At 42.5% G+C, this 26,757-nt stretch overlaps 1 protein-coding gene across 1 annotated transcript in view; it reads right to left on the bottom strand.

Annotated features, from left to right (window-relative positions):
• Positions 1-26,316, bottom strand: part of LOC106580398 (serine incorporator 5) — a 42,299-nt gene extending 15,983 nt beyond the window's left edge. Inside the window, exons 1-4 of the mRNA XM_014161409.3 lie at positions 26,046-26,316; positions 9,136-9,303; positions 1,883-2,061; positions 1,165-1,247 (exon numbers count right to left, since the gene is read on the bottom strand). Coding sequence (XP_014016884.1) covers positions 1,165-1,247; positions 1,883-2,061; positions 9,136-9,303; positions 26,046-26,078 — 463 coding nt within the window. The 5' untranslated portion in view covers positions 26,079-26,316. The remainder of the gene's footprint in view (positions 1-1,164; positions 1,248-1,882; positions 2,062-9,135; positions 9,304-26,045) is intronic.
• Positions 26,317-26,757: the final 441 nt, after the last annotated feature.

The following is a 26,757-nucleotide window of genomic DNA, read 5'->3' as shown; positions in this document are numbered from 1 at the left end:
AACAATGGACGCAGAAAGGCATCACATCATTCAGTACAATTATAAGGAATGGGGACCTAGATAACTTCCAGGACCTAAGTAAAAACATGGCTTGGATAAACAAGATTTTTACAGATACCTACAAGTTCAACACTATTTCTTAAGGGAGATAAAATTGACTGACCCTCGAGCACCTCCCAAATTAATTCAAGTATTAACTAACGCATACAACTTGGGGAGTAACAAAAAAACTATCTCAAATCTCTACTTGGGTATTCACTCCTCAAAGAAACATTCTACAAACTATATTAAAAAGAAATGGGAGGAGGAACTTAACATGGAAAGAACTGATGAAACATGGTTGAACATATTAGAGACTCAACAAAGCGCCACCAACTCAAGGTCATGGAGAGAATTCTGTTGGAAGAATGTTGTACGTTTCTTCATAACACCTAAACTGAAATCAAAACAGACTGGCTCCCTACATCCTTGTTGGAGAGAATGCGGCCTATCGAGGGTGGATCACTCTCATATCTTTTGGACTTGCCCCGCAATCGAAACCTACTGGGGAGAAATAAGATCTAACATTGGAAAAATAATGGGATTTGACATAAACAAACATTCATTTCTTTGTTCTTGGGTGAAATACCTGATAACTTACACAACAGAGAAAAGTACCTCTTGAAGGTCCTACTGGCAGCCAGTAAAAAGGCTGTCACTAGGAAATGGCTACAAAAAGACCCTCCTACAGTGACACAATGGATAGACATTGTAAAAGAAATACACCACATGGAGCGTATGACCTTTGCTTTAAGAGCTCAAGAGGAGAGAGGTCAGGAATCCTGGGAAAATGAGGTTCGTACTTGGAAAAGGTCTAATTCAAAGATGTCAATGTAACTAATATGATGAAGGTATGACACACTATAACTGCCAGATCTTTATTATTGTTCTTTTTTACTTTATTTGTACTTTCTTTGTGTTCCTTCAATAAAAACAATAACATTTAAAAAAAGCTGATTTAGGAAAGGCTTTAAAAAGACAGTCAAGCTGACCTCTCCAGGTGAGTATAGTTGAGACACCACAGTGTGACAGAGCAGTGTCTCTCCTCTCAGGGAGGAGGCGAAGGGAGGGACTGTATGGAGAGAATAAAGACTAGGGACAGTAAAGGGACATAAGGGTCCATACCTTCCAGAAAGATGTCCTGCTCTGGCAGGAAGAATCCTCCAACACAGCAGGCCAACAAGGCTATGAACTTCAGGAACCAAAACCTGTCAGAGAGAGACAAATATCACTACACACACACAGGTTAATACAGATTCACACACACACACACACACACACACACACACATACAGATTAATAAACAGATTCACACACACACAGATTACTAAACAGATTCACACACACACACAGATTACTAAACAGAATCACACACACACACAGATTACTAAACAGGTTCACACACACACACACACACACACACAGATTACTAAACAGATTCACACACACACAGATTACTAAACAGATTCACACACACACAGATTACTAAACAGATTCACACACACACACACAGATTACTAAAACAGATTCGCACACACACACACAGATTACTAAAACAGATTCGCACACACACACAGATTACTAAACAGGTTCACACACACACACAGATTACTAAACAGATTCACACACACACAGATTACTAAACAGATTCACACAAACACACAGATTACTAAACAGATTCACACACACACACACAGATTACTAAACAGATTCACACACACACACAGATTACTAAACAGATTCACACACACACACAGATTACTAAACAGATTCACACACACACAGATTAATAAACAAATTCACACACACACACATACACTGATACTGTAGACAGTGCACATACCCGTTGTGTATGGCGGCGCGGCAGCCAGTGGCAGAGTTAACTCGTAGGGTGAAGATACAGAAGAAGAAGAAGAAGCAGGCCATGCCGAAGCAGACTTTGTACACAGCAGAGTAACCCACCAAGGTAGAGCAGTTCTCACCAGCATTCAGCTTCTCACACAGGTCCCTGTATAACGGGATCTAAAACGCAGAGAGACAGAATGAGAGACAGAGACAGACAGAGACAGAGACAGACAGAGAAAGCGAGACAGACAGACAGACAGACAGACAGACAGACAGACAGACAGACAGACAGACAGACAGACAGACAGACAGACAGACAGACAGACAGACAGACAGACAGACAGACAGACAGACAGAGCGAGAGACAGACAGAGCGAGAGAGAGAGAGAGAGAGACAGACAGAGAGACACAGAGAGAGAGACACAGAGAGAGAGACAGACAGACAGAGAGACACAGACAGACAGACAGACAGACAGACAGACAGACAGACAGACAGACAGACAGACAGACAGACAGACAGACAGACAGACAGACAGACAGACAGACAGACAGACAAAGAGACGGAGACAGACAGAGAGACAGAGAGACGGAGAGAGACAAGGAGCCATGTTAACACTATAGGTATGGTAATATCACAATTATGGCAGAATGGATCTGTAATGAAAAAAAAATTGGTACAAGTGGCAAACAATAATGCAGGCACTAGGGAGGGAGGTCTGGGCAGATGAGATGTAGACATTGTTTATGTGTAGAGGTCGACCGATTAATCGGAATGGCCGATTAATTAGGGCCGATTTCAAGTTTTCATAACAATCGGAAATCGGTATTTTTGGATGGCGATTTGGCCGATTTTTTATTTATTTATTTTTAGACCTTTATTTAACTAGGCAAGTCAGTTAAGAACACATTCTTATTTTCAATGACGGCCTAGGAACGGTGGGTTAACTGCCTTGTTCAGGGGCAGAACGACAGATTTTTACCTTGTCAGCTCAGGGATTCAATCTTGCAACCTGACGGTTAACTAGTCCAACGCTCTAACCACCTGCTTTACATTGCACTCCACGAGGTTACGCGAATGCAGTAAGAAGCTAAGGTAAGTTGTTAGCTAGCATTAAACTTATCTTATAAAAAACAATCAATCAATCATAATCACTAGTTAACTACACATGGTTGATGATATTACTAGTTTATCTAGCCTGTCCTGCGTTGCATATAATCGCTTAGGTACACGTTGCTCCAACCATAAACATCAATGCCTTTCTAAAAATCAATACACAAGTATATATTTTTAAACCTGCATATTTAGTTAAAAGAAATCCAGGTTAGCAGTCAATATTAACCAGGTGAAATTGTGTCATTTTGCGTTCATTGCACGCAGAGTCAGGGTATATGCAACAGTTTGGGTCGCCTGGCTCATTGCGAACTAATTTGCCAGAATTTTACGTAATTATGACATAACATTGAAGATTGTGCAATGTAACAGGAATAACGTTTTGTTTTCGAGATGATAGTTTCCGGATTCGACCATATTAATGACCTACGGCTCGTATTTCTGTGTGTTATTATGTTATAATTAAGTCTATGATTTGATAGAGCAGTCTGACTGAGCGATGGTAGGCAGCAGCAGGCTTGTAAGCATCAATTCAAAATAGCACTTTCGTGCGTTTTGCCAGCAGCTCTTCGCAATGCTTCAAGCACTGCGCTGTTTATGACTTCAAGCCTATCTACTCCTGAGATTAGGCTGGTGTAACCCATGTGAAATGGCTAGCTAGTTAGCCGGGTGCGCGCTAATAGCGTTTCAAACGTCAATCGCTCTGAGACTTGGAGTAGTTGTTTCCCTTCCTCTACGTGGGTAACGCTGCTTCGAGGGTGGCTGTTGTCGATGTGTTCCTGGTTCAAGCCCAGGTAGGAGCGAGGAGAGGGGCGGAAGCTATACTGTTACACTGGCAAGACTAAAGTGTAATTGTCATTATTACAAATAAATAAATAAAATCGGCCGATTAATCGGTAGCGTTTTTTGGGGGGGGGGGGGGGCCTCCAATAATCGGTATCGGCGTTGAAAAATCATAATCGGTCGACCTCTATTTATGTGTGTCTGTAAGTTGTTGTTCGTATGTATACATTTGTATCTGGAGTGGGGAGAAACCTTTTGAAAAAAAATTGAGAAACAAATATTATTCTAATTAAAAAAGGAATGATCATACAAATCACAGCACGTGTGTGTGTGTGTGTGTGTGTGTGTGTTCCCCAGAGGACAGTCTTCAGTCAGAGTAGAGTTAATAGGGTCCATGCTGAGCGTCACGCTTCTAAACAAGCTGCAAAAGGAACAGGCAGCGACACCAAACCCTCTTTCTCTCCACCAAGCCCTATTTCTTTCTCTCCATCAAACCGTCTTTCTCTTTCTCTCTGGCATGTTACTGAGGCTGTCAGCCACATCAAACAAAGACAGGGATGAATAAATTACCAGCCTGCTTTCAGCAGAGAGAACAAATGACAGAAAGAAAGAGAGAGAGAGAGTGAGTGAGAGAGCGAGGGGGATGTATAGAAAGAGAGAGAGAGAGAGAGAGAGAGAAAGAGAGAGAGAGAGAGAGAGAGAGAGAGAGAGAGAGAGAGAGAGAGAGGAGAGGAGAGAAAAGGAGGGAAGAGATGTAGGCCTACATAAAGGGACAGAGAGGGAGGGAGTGAGAATGCCTATAGAAAGTGGAAAGACCGAGCAAGAGTCACTTGAGTCATTTCTATAGGAAATAAAGACAGCTGCTCCAACGCTGGGCGGAGGGAGTCTCTATATAAAAGTGTTTTAAACCAGTGAGAGACTGACTGTGTGTTGGAATGTCCTTTATAAAGCTGCCCTGGAGCCTTGCATGAGCTTTCACTTGTAGTAGCTTCCTGGTACATAAGTTCTGCTCTATCCAAACTAACTAACAAAAACCTCAAATGTCCTTTGGTCTACGTCACCTGACTGTTCCACTTTCTAGATTATTGGTTGAGTCGGACACCCCTAACATGGCTGTAGTATTGTCGGCCAGTCACTGGATAGAGCTGTCATAGTTCAGTACCACAGCCACTATAGACACGGTGTAGTAGGATACAGATCAGTTGGCAGTAATATAACAGGCTGTTTCTGTAGTCTTTGTGTGGTGTGAAGGAGCTTATTAGCATGTCGATAGAGGTTTGATTAGAAGGACAGCGCTGACTCTCACTGCTGTAAATCTACTGACAAAAGACCAACGCTCTCTCACACACATACACAATGACCGCGCTCTCATCTTTTAGACTGCCCACTGCGCTGTGTGTGTGTGTGTGTCCCCACTGTGCTGGTGTAAAGTGTTCATCATGTGTGTCTAACAGACAGATAGCCATTTAGCCATGGTAGCCATTTTGTGCCTGGCTGTTCCTTTTACAGAATGTCTGTTTCATATGGAGCTAAACAGCAGGAAGTCTGCCCTATACAAAGAGAGAGGGAGAGTCTTTGACAGCTCTTTCAGTGGTAGAGTAGTCACAGTCAGTGCCATCCCACTGGGCACAGACGTCAGTGCAATGTCTATTTCCGCGTTGGTTCAAAATCATTTCATTGATTCAACCAGTGTGTGCCCAGTAGGACAGTAACAGTCTGATAAATACAGTGACAAATGTTTTGTTGTTTTGGCTCTCTGTGCTCCAACACTTTGGATTTAAAATGACACAATGATTATGAGGTCAAAGTGCAGACTGTCATCTTTCATTAGAGGGTATTTTCATCCACATCGGGTGAACCGTTTAGAAATTACAGCACTTTTGTACATAGTCCCTTCATTTCAGGGTACCAAAAGTATTGGGACAAATTCACATATGTGTATCAAAGTAGTCAAAACTTTAGTATTTGGTCCCATATTCCTAGAACGCAATGATTACATCAAGCTTGTGACTCTACAAAGTTGTTGGATGCATGTTCTGTTTGTTTTGGTTGTGTTTCACATTATTTTGTGTCCAATAGAAATAAATGGTAATTGTGGATTGTGCCATTTTGGAGTCACCCTTTATTGTAAATAAGAATATAATATATGTATAAACACTTCTACATTAATGTGGATGCTACCATGACTACAGATAATCCTGAATTAATAGTGAATAATGATGAGTGAGAAAGTTACAGACGCACAAATATCATACCCCACAAATATGCTAACCTCCCCTGTTATTGTAATGGTGAGAGGTTAGCATGTCTTTGGGGGTATATGCTAGATTTAGAGTTATTTGGAAACTTTAGATGTCAATGATCCAAATGATAGAATGCCTTAGAAATATAAAGATATATGGGCGGCATGATGCGACTATAGGCTGTTGATGACTTGAGGATGTCACAATAAAAGCTTCCGCTCTGTTCCCTGCCTCAGGCTGCACATGCTGTTTTCTTATCAACTGATCATATTTTCACCCATCAAACTATTCTCAATTTAATTTTGTCTTTACTAATATGTCAAATTACTTTCAATTTAGAATGGCCCATTATCAAACGGGCAGGAACAGGGGTAGGAGGATAAATACATGTTATCCATATGCACTGGAACTGCGAATGGAGGCCACTTTCCTGCCGGTTCGTTTCACTGATGTTGGGTAGGCTCTCCAGCCCTGTTCCTGCAGCTACCCAGTACTCTGTATGCCATGGGCTCTCCAGCCCTGTTCCTGCAGCTACCCAGTACTCTGTATGCCATGGGCTCTCCAGCCCTGTTCCTGCAGCTACCCAGTACTCTGTATGCCATGGGCTCTCCAGCCCTGTTCCTGCAGCTACCCAGTACTCTGTATGCCATGGGCTCTCCAGCCCTGTTCCTGCAGCTACCCAGTACTCTGTATGCCATGGGCTCTCCAGCCCTGTTCCTGCAGCTACCCAGTACTCTGTATGCCATGGGCTCTCCAGCCCTGTTCCTGCAGCTACCCAGTACTCTGTATGCCATGGGCTCTCCAGCCCTGTTCCTGCAGCTACCCAGTACTCTGTATGCCATGGGCTCTCCAGCCCTGTTCCTGCAGCTACCCAGTACTCTGTATGCCATGGGCTCTCCAGCCCTGTTCCTGCAGCTACCCAGTACTCTGTATGCCATGGGCTCTCCAGCCCTGTTCCTGCAGCTACCCAGTACTCTGTATGCCATGGGCTCTCCAGCCCTGTTCCTGCAGCTACCCAGTACTCTGTATGCCATGGGCTCTCCAGCCCTGTTCCTGCAGCTACCCAGTACTCTGTATGCCATGGGCTCTCCAGCCCTGTTCCTGCAGCTACCCAGTACTCTGTATGCCATGGGCTCTCCAGCCCTGTTCCTGCAGCTACCCAGTACTCTGTATGCCATGGGCTCTCCAGCCCTGTTCCTGCAGCTACCCAGTCAGTGCTTTATTTGGGAAACCAAGTGAAATCTGTTCAGGAACATCGATAGTAACATGTTTTCACAACTAAACATGTTTCATTTAACTGTTGACAGCCTCTCTTTCTGCGCACTGGTGAAAGGAATGAAGGAAAGAGGAGATGGAAACTCATGGTGGTGAGATATTACGTATAGCAGCTTAATGTGTCGGCCTATTCCTTATGAAAATATAAACAATTCCCTATTACTAGGATATTCAAAATCAAATACAGATTCACTATAATTGTAGGCTAACTCTGGATTTGTTTAATATAAGCTAGACCAATTATGTATCTTAAATCTGTATGTTTTGTATGTTTTTCTGGCAGGTGTTCTGTGGTAGGTTATGTACTGTATAATTTTAATTCAGGTTTATTTTCAGGCTTCAGATCATATATAGACCTATGCGTATGCATAAGCTCTAATATGCATATAGAAAGCGCTGTCCATTTCATTGTTAGGCTTTGAAACAACATCCACAACGACCATGTTTTCCACTCAGTTTCAACCTGTTCAAATTGATCAATCACAGTGTGGTGAGATTTAAAAGCACATACTGTTTTGAAGATAAGTGTTTGATGAGACTTTCAATAGCATTTGCATTGATGTCAGAGTGGTTAGAGGGACAATAGAGCCCTGAGTACCAGGCCATTAGATGGAGGGACAATAGAGCCCTGAGTACCAGGCCATTAGATGGAGGGACAATAGAGCCCTGAGTACCAGGCCATTAGATGGAGGGACAATAGAGCCCTGAGTACCAGGCCATTAGATGGAGGGACAATAGAGCCCTGAGTACCAGGCCATTAGATGGAGGGACAATAGAGCCCTGAGTACCAGGCCATTAGATGGAGGGACAATAGAGCCCTGAGTACCAGGCCATTAGATGGAGGGACAATAGAGCCCTGAGTACCAGGCCATTAGATGGAGGGACAATAGAGCCCTGAGTACCAGGCCATTAGATGGAGGGACAATAGAGCCCTGAGTACCAGGCCGTTAGGACCTGATGATCGTTAGTGAGTTGGGTACTACTAACACGTCCAGAGTACATACGAGGAAAATACACTGACTCAACGGTCACGTAGAATTTTACTACGGTCATGACTCATGACTGCCGGTGTGGTGGTAATACGGCCACCGCAACAGCCCTACACACTACCCTCTGTAGCGCCTTGCAGTCGGATGCCAAGCAGTTGCCATACCAAGCAGTGATGCAGCCAGTCAAGATGTTCTCGATGCTGCAGCTGTAGAACAGCCCCGTCGATGTGAATGGGGGTGTGCTTGGCCCGCCGTTTCCTGTAGTCCACGATCAGCTCCTTAGTCTTACTGACGTTGAGGGAGAGGTTGTTGTTGGTGATCAGGCCTACCACCATTGTGTCGTTGGCAAACTTAATGATGGTGTTGGAGTTGAGCGCGGCCACACAACCGTGGGTGAAAAGGGAGTACAGGAGGGGACTAACCACACACCCCTGAGTGGCCCCCGTGTTGAGGGTCAGCGTGGCGGATGTGTTGTTTCCTACCCTCACCACCTGGAGTTAATGTCTGTGTTAGCCCCTGTGGCAGCCTGTAGTAAACTAGGCCCTCCTTACTACCATACAATTACACACCCAGGAAATCACACCAGCAGCGTTTTCCATAGCTCTGCTCCACTCTGCTGTGCCAGGGAAGGCTTTATTACAGGGTTTATGTGGAGTTTAAAGCTTCCAAAACTATTCTAGAGCTCTACTATATCTCCATGTATTAACCAACATCAAGGCAGGAAACAAGACAAGGCCAGATATGTAGGCCCCTATGTGTGTGTGAGCATGTGTGTGCATGTTCCTTGTGTGTGTGTGGATGCATGTAAAGAAGAGTGCGTGTGTCTAAATGTGCACGTGTGTGTACTCACATGGTCCCTCATCTCCTGTTCCACAGTAGGTGACATCATGACGACACAGACGATGGTGACCAGGAGGAAGTAGAGGACATACATGAAGCGTGTTGATGTGGACTGCTTGATCTTAGGACAGCAGCCACAGCAACAGGAGCAGGCTGCCGAGCCACAGCAGCACGCCAGCTACACCAGGACAGAAGAGAAGACTTACAGTATACTGTCATTATGCATGCTCAATAACAACATTATGGGCCAGTTTCCTGGACACAGAGTAAGCCTCTCCAAGTAGGAGATTCTCCATTTAGATGTATGATTCTCCATTAAGATTTAATATTACCCATTGAGATTTAAGATTATTCATTGAGCGTGCTTTTTAGTCCAGGACTTGTCTTAATCTGTGTCTGGGAAACCAAACCACGCCCTTAAAATTAGAGGTCGACCGATTAATCGGAATGGCCGATTAATTGGGGCCGATTTCAAGTTTTCATAACAATCGGAAATCGGTATTTTTGGACGCCGATTTGGCCGATTTTTTTTAATTTTTTTTATTATTATTATTATATATTTTTTTAACCTTTATTTAACTAGGCAAGTCAGTTAAGAACACATTCTTATCTTCAATGACGGCCTAGGAACGGTGGGTTAACTGCCTTGTTCAGGGGCAGAACGACAGATTTTTACCTTGTCAGCTCAGGGATTCAATCTTGCAACCTTACGGTTAACTAGTCCAACGCTCTAACCACCTGCTTTACATTGCACTCCACGAGATTACGCGAATGCAGTAAGAAGCTAAGGTAAGTTGCTAGCTAGCATTAAACTTATCTTATAAAAAACAATCAATCAATCATAATCACTAGTTAACTACACATGGTTGATGATATTACTAGTTTATCTAGCCTGTCCTGCATTGCATATAATCGCTTAGGTACATGTTGCTCCAACCATAAACATCAATGCCTTTCTTAAAATCAATACACAAGTATATATTTTTAAACCTGCATATTTAGCTAAAAGAAATCCATGTTATAATTAAGTCTATGATTTGATAGAGCAGTCTGACTGAGCAATGGTAGGCAGCAGCAGGCTCGTAAGCATTCATTCAAAATAGCACTTTAGTGCGTTTTGCCAGCAGCTCTTCGCAATGCTTCAAGCACTGCGCTGTTTATGACTTCAAGCCTGTCAACTCCCGAGATTAGGCTGGTGTAACCGATGTGAAATGGCTAGCTAGTTAGCCGGGTGCGCGCTAATAGCGTTTCAAACGTCACTCGCTCTGAGACTTGGAGTAGTTGTTTCCCTTCCTCTACGTGGGTAACGCTGCTTCGAGGGTGGCTGTTGTCGATGTGTTCCTGGTTCAAGCCCAGGTAGGAGCGAGGAGAGGGGCGGAAGCTATACTGTTACACTGGCAAGACTAAAGTGCCTATAAGAACATCCAACAGTCAAAGGTATACGAAATACAAACCGTATAGAGAGAAATAGTCCTATAATTCCTATAATATCTACAACCTAAAACATCTTACCTGGGAATATTGAAGACTCATGTTAAAAGGAACCACCAGCTTTCATATGTTCTCATGTTCTGAGCAAGGAACTTAAACGTTAGCTTTTTTACATGGCACATATTGCACTTTTACTTTCTTCTCCAACACTTTGTTTTTGCATTATTTAAACCAAATTGAACATGTTTCATTATTTATTTGAGGCTAAATTGATTTTATTGATGTATTATATTAAGTTAAAATAAGTGTTCATTCAGTATTGTTGTAATTGTCATTATTACAAATAAATAAATAAAATCGGCATCGTTTTTTGGGGGGGGGGGGGGTCCTCCAATAATCGGTATCGGCGTTGAAAAATCATAATCGGTCGACCTCTACTTAAAATCTAAACTAAAGCCAGTCACTGCTGCTAACAACTGAGGAAAATGCACAGAGAGAGAGAAGGAAAGTCGTTGAAGCAGCCAAAACGTTGTTGAGCAGGAATCTCAGGAGTCTTGGCTGGTTGGCAGGAGTTAGAGGAGCTTGAGCAGATCCCTGGCTGGTAGTGTGTATTGTTGTGAATTGTTAGATACTACTGCACTGTTGGAGTTAAGAACACAAGCATTTTGGTACACCTGCAATAACATCTGCTAAATATGTGTATGTGACCAATAAAATGTGATGTGATTTAGAGGCTAGAGGAGCACGGGTCTGGAGCATACCACAGAGTACTGGCATTAGCACCGGAACAGAACACATCAGACCGTTACAAACACACACACGCTGAGACTGCGCGCACACACACACTCCCACACCCAGACAATATCAAAGACACACTTTACTGTGGTATCATAGGGTTAAGCACTGGCTCAGACCATATCTGGCTTTACATCTGTTCCTGTATAATACACAGATTACGTAACAGACAGGCCTAGAACACAATTTAGACCTCATCTCAGATGGTAGGCTTTACTGCCATATAACATACTATGTCACAAACTCTGTAGGTCTTAATCCTGTCTATCTAAAGGGTTTATCATGGTCCAAAACATGTACGTGTACACGCAGCTGTGTTCTTAAATATTGTCTTTCATACTTTTTGAATTCTCAGTGCAGCTTAAGCAATTTCTCCAACTGTCAACACATTCAAATGAATATAGGATGCGTACCAGAACCGTGTTGGATGGGAATTTGGGGGAGGTGCACTTTCGGGCTCTGGTCTCTCGCGGATAGTGGTCTTAAAGCCAGGTAGCTATTTCACGATGGGATGCTGGACTATTGCGTCTTAGCATCTGTGGACTATTATGGAACTGACAGTGTTTTAGCAACATTAAATCTTATTAAAATCTGTTCATATAGACGCCCAGGAAGATTTTTTTTTAAACATTTCTGACAAGCAAGCACTTAGATATGGCCATTTTCATAGAGTGTTTGGGAATGATGTAGAGTAAGGCATTTGTGAAAATTCTATAGCAATACAGAGTGGGAAAGCGGCTGTAAGTTTGGACAATTAATAGACTGCAGTACATAAAACCAAATCCCCAGGATGGGACTCTACACAGGCCTATGCGCCATAGCCAATCAGAGATACAGTAGGCCTACAAATAAGCCATTTCCACACGGCCTGCCATCATTCACTTTGAATTGGACTGTGTGTTTACAGGCAGTAGGGCCTGCCATCATTCACTTTGATCTGGACTGTGTGTTTACAGGCAGTAGCAACAGACTTTAGGTAATTAGAACGCATTGGTCAAAAGCTACAAAATACACCTGAATGGATTCCTTCAAATATGTACATTTCACGGGAGTCAGTTGAATGGAGTTTCCTCTGACACATTGGTGCGGCTGGCTTCCGGGTTAAGCGGGCGGTGTCAAGAAGTGCGCTTTGGCAGGTCATGTTTTGGAGGACGCATGACTCGACCTTCGACCACTCCCGAGCCCGTTGGGGAGTTGCAGCAATGAGACAATATCATAATTGGATATCACAATATTGGGGAGAAGGGAAAAAAAAATAGTAAAATGTTTTATCTAGATTGACAACTAAGAGATATGCTAACTGTGAATAACAGTAACCAAATGACACCTGCATCTCTAGCTGTAGCCACCCAAAAATTATATTTGGGGAAAAAGTTGGCCACTCACCCACTCGTCCAATGACATGACATCCTCCCAGCGCTAGCTAACGTTAGGCTCTGCATTTTTAACTTGCTAAATAAATAGCTACATAAATGGATAAGCTAGCCTATTAGCCACGTTATGACTGACTTTTGATCACTACCCTTGCTAGTTTGATTGTATTGAAATTCCCTGCCTTAGTTTGCTACATTTGTGAGTTTTTGTCCAAAATAGTAATTGAAACTGAAACTGCATGCCGAATGGCTGAAGACCGCAAACAATGTACCAGGGCCTGGTTTCCCAAAGGCCTGGTTTCCCAAAAGCATCTTAAGGATAAGTTCATTGTTACAACCTTCGTAAGAGCATCTTTACATTTCCGAGTCGTTTCCTAAAACCTTCTTTACTAACGTTGCACCTGAAATCGCTCGTTATCTAACACCTGCTTCAGACCACTCGTAGAACAGCTAAGTGCGTCGTTAGATCACCGTTTGCCCTCCCGCATCACTTTACACACAGAAAATCTGTGCTAAACATAGAATGAAGATGTGTATCTGTCTCTCTGTGACCGCGGAAAACTTCAAAGTTGTATATAAATAGCCTAAAAAGTTTAATGTTAAACAAGCGAAGCAAGGATACATTAAAAAAAGGAATACCGAGATAACCAAATTATATAATAGCTAGATTATTATTAGGCTAAATATTTACATCACGTTCATGTACGTGCAATCTATAGACCTACCTAGTATTAAGTCATTAGGCTACATCTGAGCCCCTTCAATATTCATATACAGTTGAAGTCAGAAGTTTACATACACCTTAGCCAAATACATTTAAACTCAGTTTTTCACAATTCCTGACATTTAATCCAAGTAAAAATTACCTGTTTTAGACCATTTAGGATCACCACTTTATTTTAAGAATGTGAAATGTCAGAATAATAGTAGAGAGAATGATTTATTTCCGCTTTTATTTATTTCATCACATTCCCAGTGGGTCAGAAGTTTACATACACACACAAAAAAAAAATAGTATTTGGTAGCATTGACTTTAAATTGTTTAACTTGGGTCAAACGTTTCAGGTAGCCTTCCACAAGCTTCAACAACAATAAGTTGGGTGAATGTTGGCCCATTCCTCCTGACAGAGCTGGTGTAACTGAGTCAGGTTTGTAGGCCACCTTGCTCGCACACGCCTTTTCAGTTCTGCCCACAAATTTTCTATGGGATTGAGGTCAGGGCTTTGTGATGGCCACTACAGTACCTTGACTTTGTTGTCCTTAAGCCATTTTGCCACAACTTTGGAAGTATGCTTGGGGTCATTGTCCATTTGGAAGACCCATTTGCGACCAAGCTTTTTTCCTGACAGATGTCTTGAGATGTTGCTTCAATATATCCACATAATTTTCCTCCCTTATGATGCCATCTATTTTGTGAAGTGCACCAGTCCATCCTGCAGCAAAGCCCCCCTACAACATGATGCTGCCACCCCCGTGATTCACGGTTGGGATGGTGTTCTTCGGCTTGCAAGCCTCCCCTTTTGTCCCCATGTGCAGTTGCAATCCGTAGTCTGGCTTTTATGGCGGTTTTGGAGCAGTGGCTTCTTCCTTGCTGAGCGGCCTTTCAAGTTATGTCGATATAGGACTTGTTTTACTGTGGATATAAATACTTTTGGACCTGTTTCCTCCAGCATCTTCACAAGGTCCTTTGCTGTTGTTCTGGGATTGATTTGCACTTTTCGCACCAAAGTACGTTCATCTCTAGGAGACAGAACGCATCTCCTTCCTGAGCAGTATGACGGCTGCATGGTCCCATGGTGTTTATACTTGCATACTATTGTTTGTACAGATGAACATGGCACCTTCAGGCATTGGAAATTGCTCCCAAGGATGAACCAGACTTGTGGAGGTCTACAATTATTTTTCTGAGGTCTTGGCTGATTTATTTTGATTTTCCCATGATGTCAAGCAAAGAGGCACTGAGTTTGAAGGTAGGCCTTGAAATACATCCACAGGTACACCTCCAAGTGACTCAAATGATGCCAATTAGCCTATCAGAAGCTTCTGAAGCCATGACATCATTTTCTGGAATTTTCCAACCTGTTTAAAGGCACAGTCAACTTAGTGTATGTAAACTTCTGACCCACTGGAATTGTGATACAGTGAATTATAAGTGAAATAATCTGTCTGTAAACAATTGTTGGAAAAATGACTTGTGTCATGCACAAAGTAGACGTCCTAACCGACTTGCCAAAACTATAGTTTGTTAACAAGAAATTTGTGCAGTGGTTGAAAAACGAGTTTTAATGACACCAACCTAAGTGTATGTAAACTTCTGACTTCAACTGTATATTAGGCCTATTGGCTACTATTATCTAAAAGCCCACACATTTCACTGTAGCCTAAGCAATAAAGGTGAACATATTAGGTCTATGGCAACGTTGCTTAACTTGCTCCTTCATGTTTAATTATCTTTATTATTTTTATTGTTTAATTGTAGAATATCTGTAGGCCTACTTGAAGCCTAATTCCTGTCTGCCATTAGACTACAATGATTTGTTGAGCAATTACACAAACTATTGTCATCATATCCTACTTTTAGGTCACGTTGATTTTTTCTAGAGCGAACGAGGGAATGAGCCATTTTGACTTTGGCTTTATTCATTCTTGTTCACAGTTTACACAAACTGAAGAAATGCAGAATGTACATAATCAAACATTATATACAAAAAAAGCATGATAAAACACTTAGAATACATAACACATGGCAAACATAATACAAATATTTTAATACATAATAGGCTAGAGAACATTTCTTCTCTTGATGGGAAAACTGTATTGTGTAAAACATATATTTTGTTAAAGATGACTTTGAGTAGCCATAAATCATTTAAGAGGTACAGCGGGTTCTTTAGCCTATATTGTAGAATCTTTTCATCACGGGACAGCACCTGTAATGACTCAGTTAAGTCTCACTGTATAACGAGTGCAGTGCGTGGTGTTTTAGGAAATGGGTGTGGCATCTTCGGCCGTTATTTTTACGATGCATTGTTAAAACACTCGTAAGCCTAAGTTCCATCGCTATCGGGAAACCGGGCCCTGGTCAGCTGTAATTTACAACATGACAGCAATATTTTTTGGACTACAAAGAAATCTATTGGTGAATTATATGATTCATGCATTGAACTGCATCCATCTATTCTGCCAACAATGTCATAGATTTGTTTTGTCAAATAGAACCTATTTTTTTTTAAAACCTCTAATAAAATTTGTTTTGTAGCATAAAATGGGAATTTGATATTTTTTACTGATATTATGATTGTCTGTTTGTTTCATATCTGTAACGTAGATAAAACACTGTCAGCTCCACTTTAAGACTGTATCATAATAGAGAGACAGGACAGGAGAGGACAGGCAAGGGAGGGGTCAAAGGATGTATATGCTGATAGGAGAATGATCTAATAAAAGGTAAATGAATCAATAATCCATTATTAATTAGTAGCTTTGTAGCATGGATAATGAATAATTAATGTACTGAACGTTAGTCCCATAACGTCTAGTAGAGGCTGGAAAGGGAGAGAAATGTGTGTGCGTATGGACCTAAGAGGACTGTAGACATTTGTTCTACCTGACCTAGCAACTTTGAGAGGCTTTGGAGGCAAATATGGGAGTAACTCTCAAGGTCTCAGTAATCTCGGGGGAAGGCACAGACAGCGCTGGATAGTGATTAACAGTGGTGGGAAGTCAAGGGAGAGATACTGTTCACCTACTGTTTGTGTGTATGTGTGTGCGTAGGTTATCTACTTTTGGTGTGGAGGTGTGTGCGTAAGCGGAGAGAGAGGATAAAATGAACTTCTTTGTTAATGTTGGGCAGAACGTTCTCTGAATAAACTGTACAGACCTTTTGCAGAAAGCTGAGTCCTTGCCTAATTATTAACCCATTGTCTTACAAACCTTGGGAATTAGTCAAGGCTTATTGATTGTTAATTATTATCATTGGGATAGAATAATTCCGATAACATATGCACAGAGAGGGAAGGAGAGCAGGAGACAGCAGCCTGTTTTTCTTCCCCTTACTGAAGCCAACTCAGACCCCCCTAACCTCACCACAGCTGTGTGTTCTGTATGATTTAGGGCCACTGGGAATCTTATTGATATGGAATGACAAGGGTGGGGTTCTACTAGATGGTTCAAGTATGGTGTATAATTATCCAGTTCCGAAATAGATGACAATGCCTCTGCTTATGAAAGCAGTAAGACAGATTCTCCAGAAGAACTGTCCATCTGTGTGGAGAATGATGGCTTCAGAGGCAACAGCGTGGGTTTAAAATGCATTGGAGAATCTGCGTAAAAACTACAAATGAACAGGCTGACAGTTTGACAGACACAGGCCATTCTTTCAGTAAGCCTAAATTGTATTCTACATTTCTCACACCCACCAATCTAAGGCAGCCCCCCGCACCTCTCTGATTCAGAGGGGTTGGGTTAAATGCATAAGACAGATTCAGTTGAAGGCATTCAGTTGTACAACTGACTAGGTATCCCCCTTTCCCTTTGCCTTTCCCGTTCAGATGCAGGAGTGTAGGGCTAGTAGGGAAAGTGTCAGGGAGGAGGGGCTGGGGGGAGTGTGTACTGTACAGGGTATGGGGTAGAGGTAGGGAGTTGATTTGGGCCTGGGCAGTAGGCCTATATCCTCTACTAAACTTCACAGGCCTAAATGGGATTAGTTCCTCTCTTTGATAAGAATGAATTAGGCAACACTCAAGTAGTGGATTAGGAAAATGGTTGTGTGGGTGTTGGCTGTCTTTAGTGAGCGTGTATTTAGCTGTTCAGCTAATCTAATAGAGCCAGTGTGTGTAAACGCTCTAACACTAACACAGTGGACACACACTAAGGGGGCTAGAGGAGCTAACTGGGGCTAACTGAATAGCTAGCTACCATGCTGAGGCATTCCACTGCACAAAGAGACAATGGAGATGCCATGACAACCAACTCTGACCATCCCCTCCCTCCCATGTCGACAGGTGGTCTGCCCTGCTCCCTTTCAAACAATATTAACACCGTGCCTGCCAAACTACTAACCCCCAAATCTGTAGCCATCAACCCCTCATCCAACCCCCCCACACAACCACAAAGGGTTAGGATTACATGGCAAGGCCACCAGCTCTCTACTATTAGCTATTATTATTATTATTATTATTATAAAAAGCACAAAACCACCCTCCCTGCCCCTTCCTTCCATTCACAGCACACCAACCCCCACTGTGACTCAACCTTCGCTGGACCCTGGGGGCATCGAGAACTCTTTCCCTCTAGTTCTTTCTGTTATGCTATCCCTCTCTCACTTCCTCCCCCCTCTCTACCACCCTCTCATCCTGTTCCCTTTATTTGACCTCCCCTTTTCTTTCTCTATTCTCTCTCCACCTCATCTCGTTCTCTCTCATATCCATCAGCTGTCCCAGGGGTTAAGGGTGAAAGGGGATAACCCCTCCTCAGTCTAAAGGGCTTGGTAAACTACACACCCTGCCCCGTTGTGCTCACACAGACACAAACACAACATCTTTCACGCTTCGCTGTGTACAACTAGTGGGCCACTCAGTCTCAGAACTTCAGTATAACAGGATGTTTGGCTTCAGATTCCCTTCAGGAAATGAACACAAATCCCCATCAAGACAGAGACAGAGAGTCAAACCACTTATTGAAAACAATGGGCTAGCTAGTCAAAAACTGAGGGATTGAAAAGGAATGGATCAGCAGGTTGACACGAGTTGGTGAAGCCCACAGCTGGTCCCAGGTCAGGGGATATCTCTAACACTATGAGATAGGCTACCACTATAGAGTATCACAGTATGAGTCATAATACTCATAAAACCTAGCGGTCAAACAAGGTTATGGTTCCAATAATTTTTCCACCATTAATTTTTCCCATAAGGGATTTTAGAAACACTTAAAATAAGGGCTGTGTTTTGTGTAGGCTTACCCTGGTGCGACATTTTGATAACCATGTAAATCTCTCTAGGACAAGGTGACTTTTATCAATATATTCGCTTGTATTTAACCCCCAAAAATGAAATGCTAATTAGCTGCTAACGTGGCTATCATAAAGAACTACAAATGCCATGACGATTTGGACTTGACTTCCAAATCGAGGCAAAGGAAAGAATGTCTTGATTAACTATCTAATATTAGCTACATTTAGTAATGAATAAATTAGCTAACTTTCTTTAAATGTAAATTTTTGTGAACTGTCTTGTGCAAGTTTTAAATTGACACAATACCTGTTAGCAAAGGTGTCAGCTAGAGATGACGTGTAGGAGCTTGCAGGGATTTGTACTCTCGCATGACGTATATATTCATGCTAATTAGCATTTTTCGAATCTAAGAGTAAATAGAGCCAAATACATTGATAAAAGTCACCTTGTCTGGGAGAGATTTACATGGTTATCAAAACATCACGCCAGGGTAAGCCTACACGAAACACAGCCCTTATTTTAAGTGTATCTCAAATTACCTATGGGAAAAATGAATGGTGGAAAAAACGATCGCTGTGGACCGTCGCTGGAGGCTCCGGACAGGGGACCGTCGCTGGAGGCTCCTGACAGGGGACCGTCGCTGCAGGCTCCGGACAGGGGACCGTCGCTGCAGGCTCCGGACAGGGGACCGTCGCTGCAGGCTCCGGACAGGGGACCGTCGCTGCAGGCTATGCGCCATGGATGATCACTGGAGGCTTCGTGCCATGGATCATCGCTGGAGGCTCCGGGCCATGGATCATCACTGGAGGCTTCGTGCCATGGATTATCACTGGAGGCTCCGGAACATGGATTATCACTGGAGGCTTCGTGTCATGGATCATCACTACAGGCTCCGGGCCATGGATCATCACTGGAGGCTTTGTGCCATGGATCATCACTGGAGGCTTCGTACGTGGAGCCGGAACAGGTCTCACCGGACTAGGGAGATGCACTGGAGGCCGGGTGCGTGGAGCAGGCACAGGGCGTACCAGGCTGGAGAGATGCACTGGAGACCGGGTGCGCGGAGCTGGCACAGGATATACTGGGCCGTGGAGGCGCACTGGAGGTCTGGAGCGTAGGGCTGGCACAACCCATCCTGGCTGGATGCCCACTCTAGCACGGCAAATGCGGGGCGCAGGCACAGAGCACACCGGGCTATGAATGAGCACTGGAGACACAGTGCGCATCACCGCATAACACGGTGCCTGACTGGTCACACGCTCCCCACGGTAAGCACTGGGAGTGCTTACTGTGGGCTTACCGTGGCGGCGTCACAGAACAGCGCAAACTGGCTCTAAACAGAATAGAAAGATGAGTGGGAGGCCCCAGTGCACAACTGAGCAAGAGAACAAGAACATTAGAGTGTCTAGTTTGAGAAACTTACGCCTCACAAGTCCTCAACTGGCAGCTTCATTAAATAGTACCCGCAAAACACCAGTCTCAACATCAACAGTGAAGAGGCGACTCTGGGATGCTGGCCTTCTAGGCAGAGTTGCAAAGAAAAAGCCATATCTCAGACTGGCCAATAAAAATAAAATATTAAGATGGGCAAAAGAACACAGACAAAGACAAAGGAACTCTGCCTAGAAGGCCAGCATCCCGGAGTCGCCTCTTCACTGTTGACGTTGAGACTGGTGTTTTGCAGGTACTATTTAATGAAGCTTCCAGTTGAGGACTTGTGAGGCGTCTGTTTCTTAAACTAGACACTAATGTACTTGTCCTCTTGCTCAGTTGTGCACCTGGGCCTCTCACTCCTCTTTCTATTCTGGTTACTGCCAGTTTGCGCTGTTCTGTGAAAGGAGTAGTACACAGCGTTGTATGAGATCTTCAGTTTCTTGGCAATTTCTCGTATGGAACATCCTTCATTTCTCAGAACAAGAATAGACTGACGAGTTTCAGAAGAAAGTGATTTGTTTCTGGACATTTTTAGCCTGTAATCGAACCCACAAATGCTGATGCTCCAGATACTCAACAAGTCTAAAGAAGGCCAGTTTTATTGCTCCTTTAATCAGCACAACAGTTTTCAGCTGGGCTAACATAATTGGGTTTTCTAATGATCAAATTAGCCTTTTAAAATGATAAACTTGGATTAGCTAACACAATGTGCCATTGGAACACAGGAGTGATGGTTGCTGATAATGGGCCTCTATACGCCTATGTAGATATCCATTAAAAATCTGCTGTTTCCAGCTACAATAGTAATTTACAACATTAACACTGTATTTCTGATCAATTTGATGTTATTTTAATGGACAAAAAATGTTGCTTATATTTCAAAAACAAAGACATTTCTCTTGTGAACCCAAACTTTTGAACGGTAGTGTACATATCTACCAATTACCTCGTACCCTTGCACTCGGTACTGGTACCCCGTGTATATTAAACAAGTTATCGTTATTCATTCATTGTGTATTTATTATTACTTTTATTATTAAATGTTATTTCTTTATTTTCTTTCTCTCTGCATTGTTGGGAACGGCCCGTAAGTAAGCATTTCACTGTTAGTCTACACCTGTTGTTTAAGAAGCATGTGACCAATAACATTTGATTTGATTGGTTTGAGTAACAACACCTTAATGGGGTAAATACAGCCCCTGGCACTGGCTACGCTAAATAAAGAGAGGGAGCGAAAGGAAGAGAAACAGATAGAGAACAGGGGAATGTTGAGCAACCCAAGAGGCATCCATGACCCAAACAAACAGAGGAAATGGAACAAAAATAAACAAAAAGGGGCCCAGATAGTCAGTGATACAGACAGACAGTAGTACACAGAGGAAGAATGTAGTCCAGCCATAACATAGTGCTATCTGATCAATACAATACATGATCTTACTCTTAGTAATGGAACATACACAGCCATGTTTACCTTTGCATCCAATAAAAACACACAAATAAAGCATTTAGCTTATAATTGTGTTATAGACAATGGAATACCTTTAGTTACATGGGAAACTTAAATGTCTAGCAGATCTTTTTTCATCCAATATTGGATATCAATTATAAAACATGCATTCAGTTGTAAAACTGACTAGGTATACCCCTTTCATTTGCTGACTGAAGCAGTGGGTTACACTCTCTCCCTGTCTTTCGATGTCGCTAGGCTGAACCCATTACCATCAAGCAGACAGACATTTCACAGGGTTTCATCATACTACCATCTCTACACATGGAGCCTCAGCCAGCACAGAGAGATAGATGCTCAACATCTAGGCAACACTCTTAGAAAAAAGGGTTCCAAAAGGGTTCTTCAGCTGTCCCCATAGGAGAACCCTTTTCGGTTCCATGTAGAACCCTCTGTGGAAAGGGTTCTACATGGCATTCTAAAAGGTACTACTTGGAACCGAATGCTTTCTACCTGGAACCAAAAAGGGTTCTTCAAAAGGTTCTCCTATGGGGACAGCCAAAGAACCCTTTAAGGTTCTAGATAGCACCTTTTTTCTAAGAGTATACACATAAACACACACACTAGACTATGCCTACTAGCCTAGCTACAGCCCTAGCCAAACTCCCAACCCCAGGCTCTGTTTGTGACACTCATCATAGCCAGTAAAACATTTCAGTTTCAAACTTAATTCAAATCCTCTAATGGCTGCACCTGGTACAAGGACAGTTAAAGGAGCAGTTCACTATTTTACAACTTTATCAAATCAAATCAAGCTTTATTTATACAGCACATTTCAGTCATGGGATGGAACAAAACGTGCTTCACAGGAAAAAACTAATAAAACAATGAAATATTTACTACACAACAAACATAAGAGGATAAAAAAACAAAAGAATACCAATAAAAACTGAACAACTAAAAAGCACCCTAAGGAAAAGCAAAACTAAAAAGGTGTGTTTTAAGATGTCTTTTAAATATGTCCACAGTTTCGGCCCCCTCAGGTTCTCTGGCAGGCTATTCCAGAGGCTGGGGGCATAGTAACTACAGGCTGTCTCTCCATGCCTCTTGGTCCAAGGCTTTGGGATAGTTAAAAGGCCAGTGCCAGATGACCTGAGGACCCACTGGGTACATAACTTAAAAGCATGTCTGACATGTATTGGGGTGCACAATCGTTGATTGATTTAAAAACCAATAGAATTATCTTAAAATGAATTCTAAAACTCACAGGCAGCCAGTGCAGAGACCTTAAAACCAGTGTAATGTGTGCTCTCCGTCTGGTTTTGGTCAGTAGCCACACGGCAGCATTCTGTATGTTTTGCAGTTGACCAATGGCTTTCTTAGGTAGACCAGACAGGATAGCATTACAGTAGTCTAGCCTGCTTGTAATAAAAGCATGCATGAGTCTCTCTGTATCAGCCTGAGAGAAATGGTCGCACCTTGGCAATGTTCCTTAGGTGGTAAAAATCTATTTTGGCTACATTCCTAATGTATGATTTGAAATTGAGTTCAGAATCTAAAATAACACCTAGGTTTCTTACCTGGCGTTTTATCTTCTTTGCCCTTGAATTCAAATGTGCGGACAGATTCTCTCTGTGATTTGGCTCCAGCAATAATTAGTAAATAGCCACCACAAGCTAATAATCAATGGAAGTGATGGGGGAATGTGAGCATGTTTTTTTATGGCCAAATCACCTTTAAGTAACATCAAATATGGAGAAGATTTGAATTGATTTCAAGTGATTTAGACATTATTTTTTTAAACATGCTCACATGCCCCCATCAGTTTCATTGATGGTTAGATTGTGGTGGTTAAGGTTAGCTGAAGTTCGGAGTGGTTGTTTAAAGAAAAATGAACCATGGATTACAGTTTCTCTTGGCCTATAGACTACTTTCAGGGTGAGGAACCATCTAGACAGGGTTTCCCAAACTCCCCAAGGGGTGCACGTTATGGTTTTTACCCTAGCACTACACAACTGATTCAACTAATCAACTCATCATCAAGCAAAAAACAAAACGAGCACCCCTTGGGGTCACGAGGACCAAGTTTGGGAAACACTGATCTAACATCAAGTTGTAAAATAGTAATTTACTCCTTTAAGAAGCCAAGCCAATCAAAGGCCATAATATCCTGGTTTTGATCAGGGGTTTAGCTCAAGTCTCCCTCCTCCTGTGGAAGCCTGACTGTGTTCACAGCCAGAGGGGTTTAAAGGAAGACCACCATAATCACTACATCTGTTGTTTCCTAAATGTGAAGCTATAGTCTATGAGCCAGGAGAGACTGAAAAACACACACTATGGCTTTGTTTACGTAGCCATGTTGGTTCAGAGGGAAACCTTCTGAAACTGTTCCAGTGTCAGATCTCCCTGCCCCAGAGCTAACCTCAACTATTAAAGGCTGAACTACCCAGCTGACCTGGAACCAGTGTCTGGATGTAGAGTGGGGCCATGTGGCAAGCCTGAAGTGACAGATGACTGGATGTTTATTTTAGTCGGCTGCAGGTGTGTGCATGCGTGTGTCTGCCAGACTACTGCAGGTGTATGCTGAGTCAGTGTGTGACAACAGCATGTCTCGATCTCTCATTGCTGTGTTTGCCACCCTCCTGTTCTGTTTCCAGCATAGCTCAGAGTTACAACTACGTCTATCAGAGTTACAACTACGTCTATCAGAGTTACAACTGCGTCTATCAGAGTTACAACTACGTCTATCAGAGTTACAACTACGTCTATCAGAGTTACAACTACGTCTATCAGAGTTACAACTACGTCTATCAGAGTTACAACTACGTCTATCAGAGTTACAACTACGTCTATCAGAGTTACAACTACGTCTATCAGAGTTACAACTACGTCTATCAGAGTTACAACTACGTCTATCGGAGTCACCTCTCCGGTCCTGATTCTCTATCTCATTCCACTGTTCCAAACCTGGACTACTTCTCTCCCTGTCCATCTACACCACTGTTTCTGGCCCTCTTCTGCGCAGCTCTGGCCAGTTTATCTCCGTCACTAATCTAATCCAAACAGCCAGCCCCCCACATTCAGCCAAGGAGGAAATGAACAGACCACCCGCCGATCACACATACAAATAAGATGGACACACGCATAGACACACAGTCAAAACAAACACAAATACACACACACACACTCATACACATGTTGATGGGGACAACACTAATGGGGGTCTGTGACAGACAGGATTATCGCATGGCCTGTGTAGCAAGACAATGTAGACTAAAGTGTTTGTGCTTCATTTCCTGCTAACATCAGCCACACACACTGCATGCATGTGCACACATGCACACACACACCAGCCCGTATTTCCTTTGATTCCGTTCTTCATTGAGTGGACTGAAGGGATGGCCCCTGAATACATTGGATGAGGGACGTGTCCCTGTAATTCAATTCCTCTGGAGGAGAAACTATTCAGTGTGGTTAGTTAGACTAGCAGGCAGTTATGGAACAATGCCAAAGACAAGGCCTATTCAATGGTACATTGAAGATCTCTGTATCACTGTGTTAAATCAGAACCCGTTTTCTCACATACCAATATGAAGTTATATTAAACTAGATATGTTAATGGACTTTGGCTGGTTGGTTTGACTTCTGCTGCAATGGTAATTTATACCTAAATTAGTCCCATAGTCTTCTCAGCCAGAGAAGCTCTTCTCATCACCTAATGGCTTGACCATTTCATTCCCAAATAGCCTAAGAGAATAAGTGAGGTTTATTGGATTAAGATCTGTGCTAGTCAACCTAATATCATTCCACTGGGAAAGATGAAATACAGCGACTTGCCCAAAACCTTTAGAACAACACAGCATTACGTCACTGGAAAACTGTGAGATAGTTTCAAAAAATGTAATTGGATCAAGCCGGGCACAACCGCTAGGATGTTGGCAGAGGTAACCAGATAGGCAAATGTAGGAACTGACGGCAAATTAGTGTCACGCACACCCGTCACCGCATGTTAAACAGTGCGATGATACATTGTTTACAGTAGAAGTGACATCGACAACACAAGCAACAATGTTGCCAGTTTACACAAATGTTACAGACTCGCATCCGATTCAAATCATAACATCTTTGTAGCTGCATCGCGCGCTACTATTCATTTTTGGGGGAAACTGTGGCTGGCTAGATTATCTTCGATGGTCATCCGCAAAGAATAGCTAGCTACAGTAACTAGCTAGCTAGCTTTTAGCCAAACAATTGGAAGCCACACACATTTCGTAAAATACAAAAATGAATTGAAACCTTGAATACGAAATCAAGAAAAAAAACTAAATTAGCTAACTAAATTCCGACATTTGACATCAAATGTAACCTAAACTACTATAGATTATGGAGTTCAAATTGTTAGAAAAAGCTAGAACGTTCGCTGGTGGTGGTTTTTCCATAAACGTGCCGACTATAATATCAGTTATAACCACAATTAGTTATTACTCACCTGCCCTATACAGCACGGAGTAGGTCTACACATCTTGTTATGGTTGTCAAAAATTCCCTTTCAGAATTCAGCCCACTTTTCCAGTTCGGTACAGACGGACGTTCTCGCATAGAATTCTACTCAGAGCGACTGCAGTACGTGTAACTTCCCCGTCTCTATCTCTCCCTCTCTCTCTCTTTCTAGCCCCCTCTCTCCTCCCACTGTTTTTACCGTGATGGCGTTACTTGCTACAGGCAGGTGCTCATCGCACTGACAAAATGCCAATGGAGGGTGACTCAAAGCGAGTAAAATGCCATAGTAGAGCTACGGTGTAATAAATCAATATATGAAGCATTATAAACAGTTAATACGCACGACAAAAAAATATACTGAATAACTACGACAAATTTCATTTAGAAGATTGCATTTTCTTCTTTTGTTTCTATCTCACATCCGTTTTCGTCACGTTGTTGGGTTCATATGGTTTCGATTCATGATAGTTGTACACTATTCAATGAGAGGATATACCGTGCATTCAGAAAGTATTCATACCCCTTGACCTAATCCACATTTTGTTGTTACAACCTGAATTCAAAATATATTCAATATTTTTTTCTCGTCCATCTACACACAATATCTCATAATGAAAAAGTGAAAACATATTTGTGGAAATGTTTCCAAATGTATTGAAAATTAAATACATAAATATCTAATTTGCATAAGTATTCACACC

This window comes from Salmo salar, chromosome 20 (genome assembly GCF_965601325.2).
Source record: "Salmo salar chromosome 20, fSalSal1, whole genome shotgun sequence".
In the NCBI taxonomy this organism is placed as follows: domain Eukaryota; kingdom Metazoa; phylum Chordata; class Actinopteri; order Salmoniformes; family Salmonidae; genus Salmo; species Salmo salar.
This window is presented reverse-complemented; position numbering and strand designations above follow the sequence as displayed.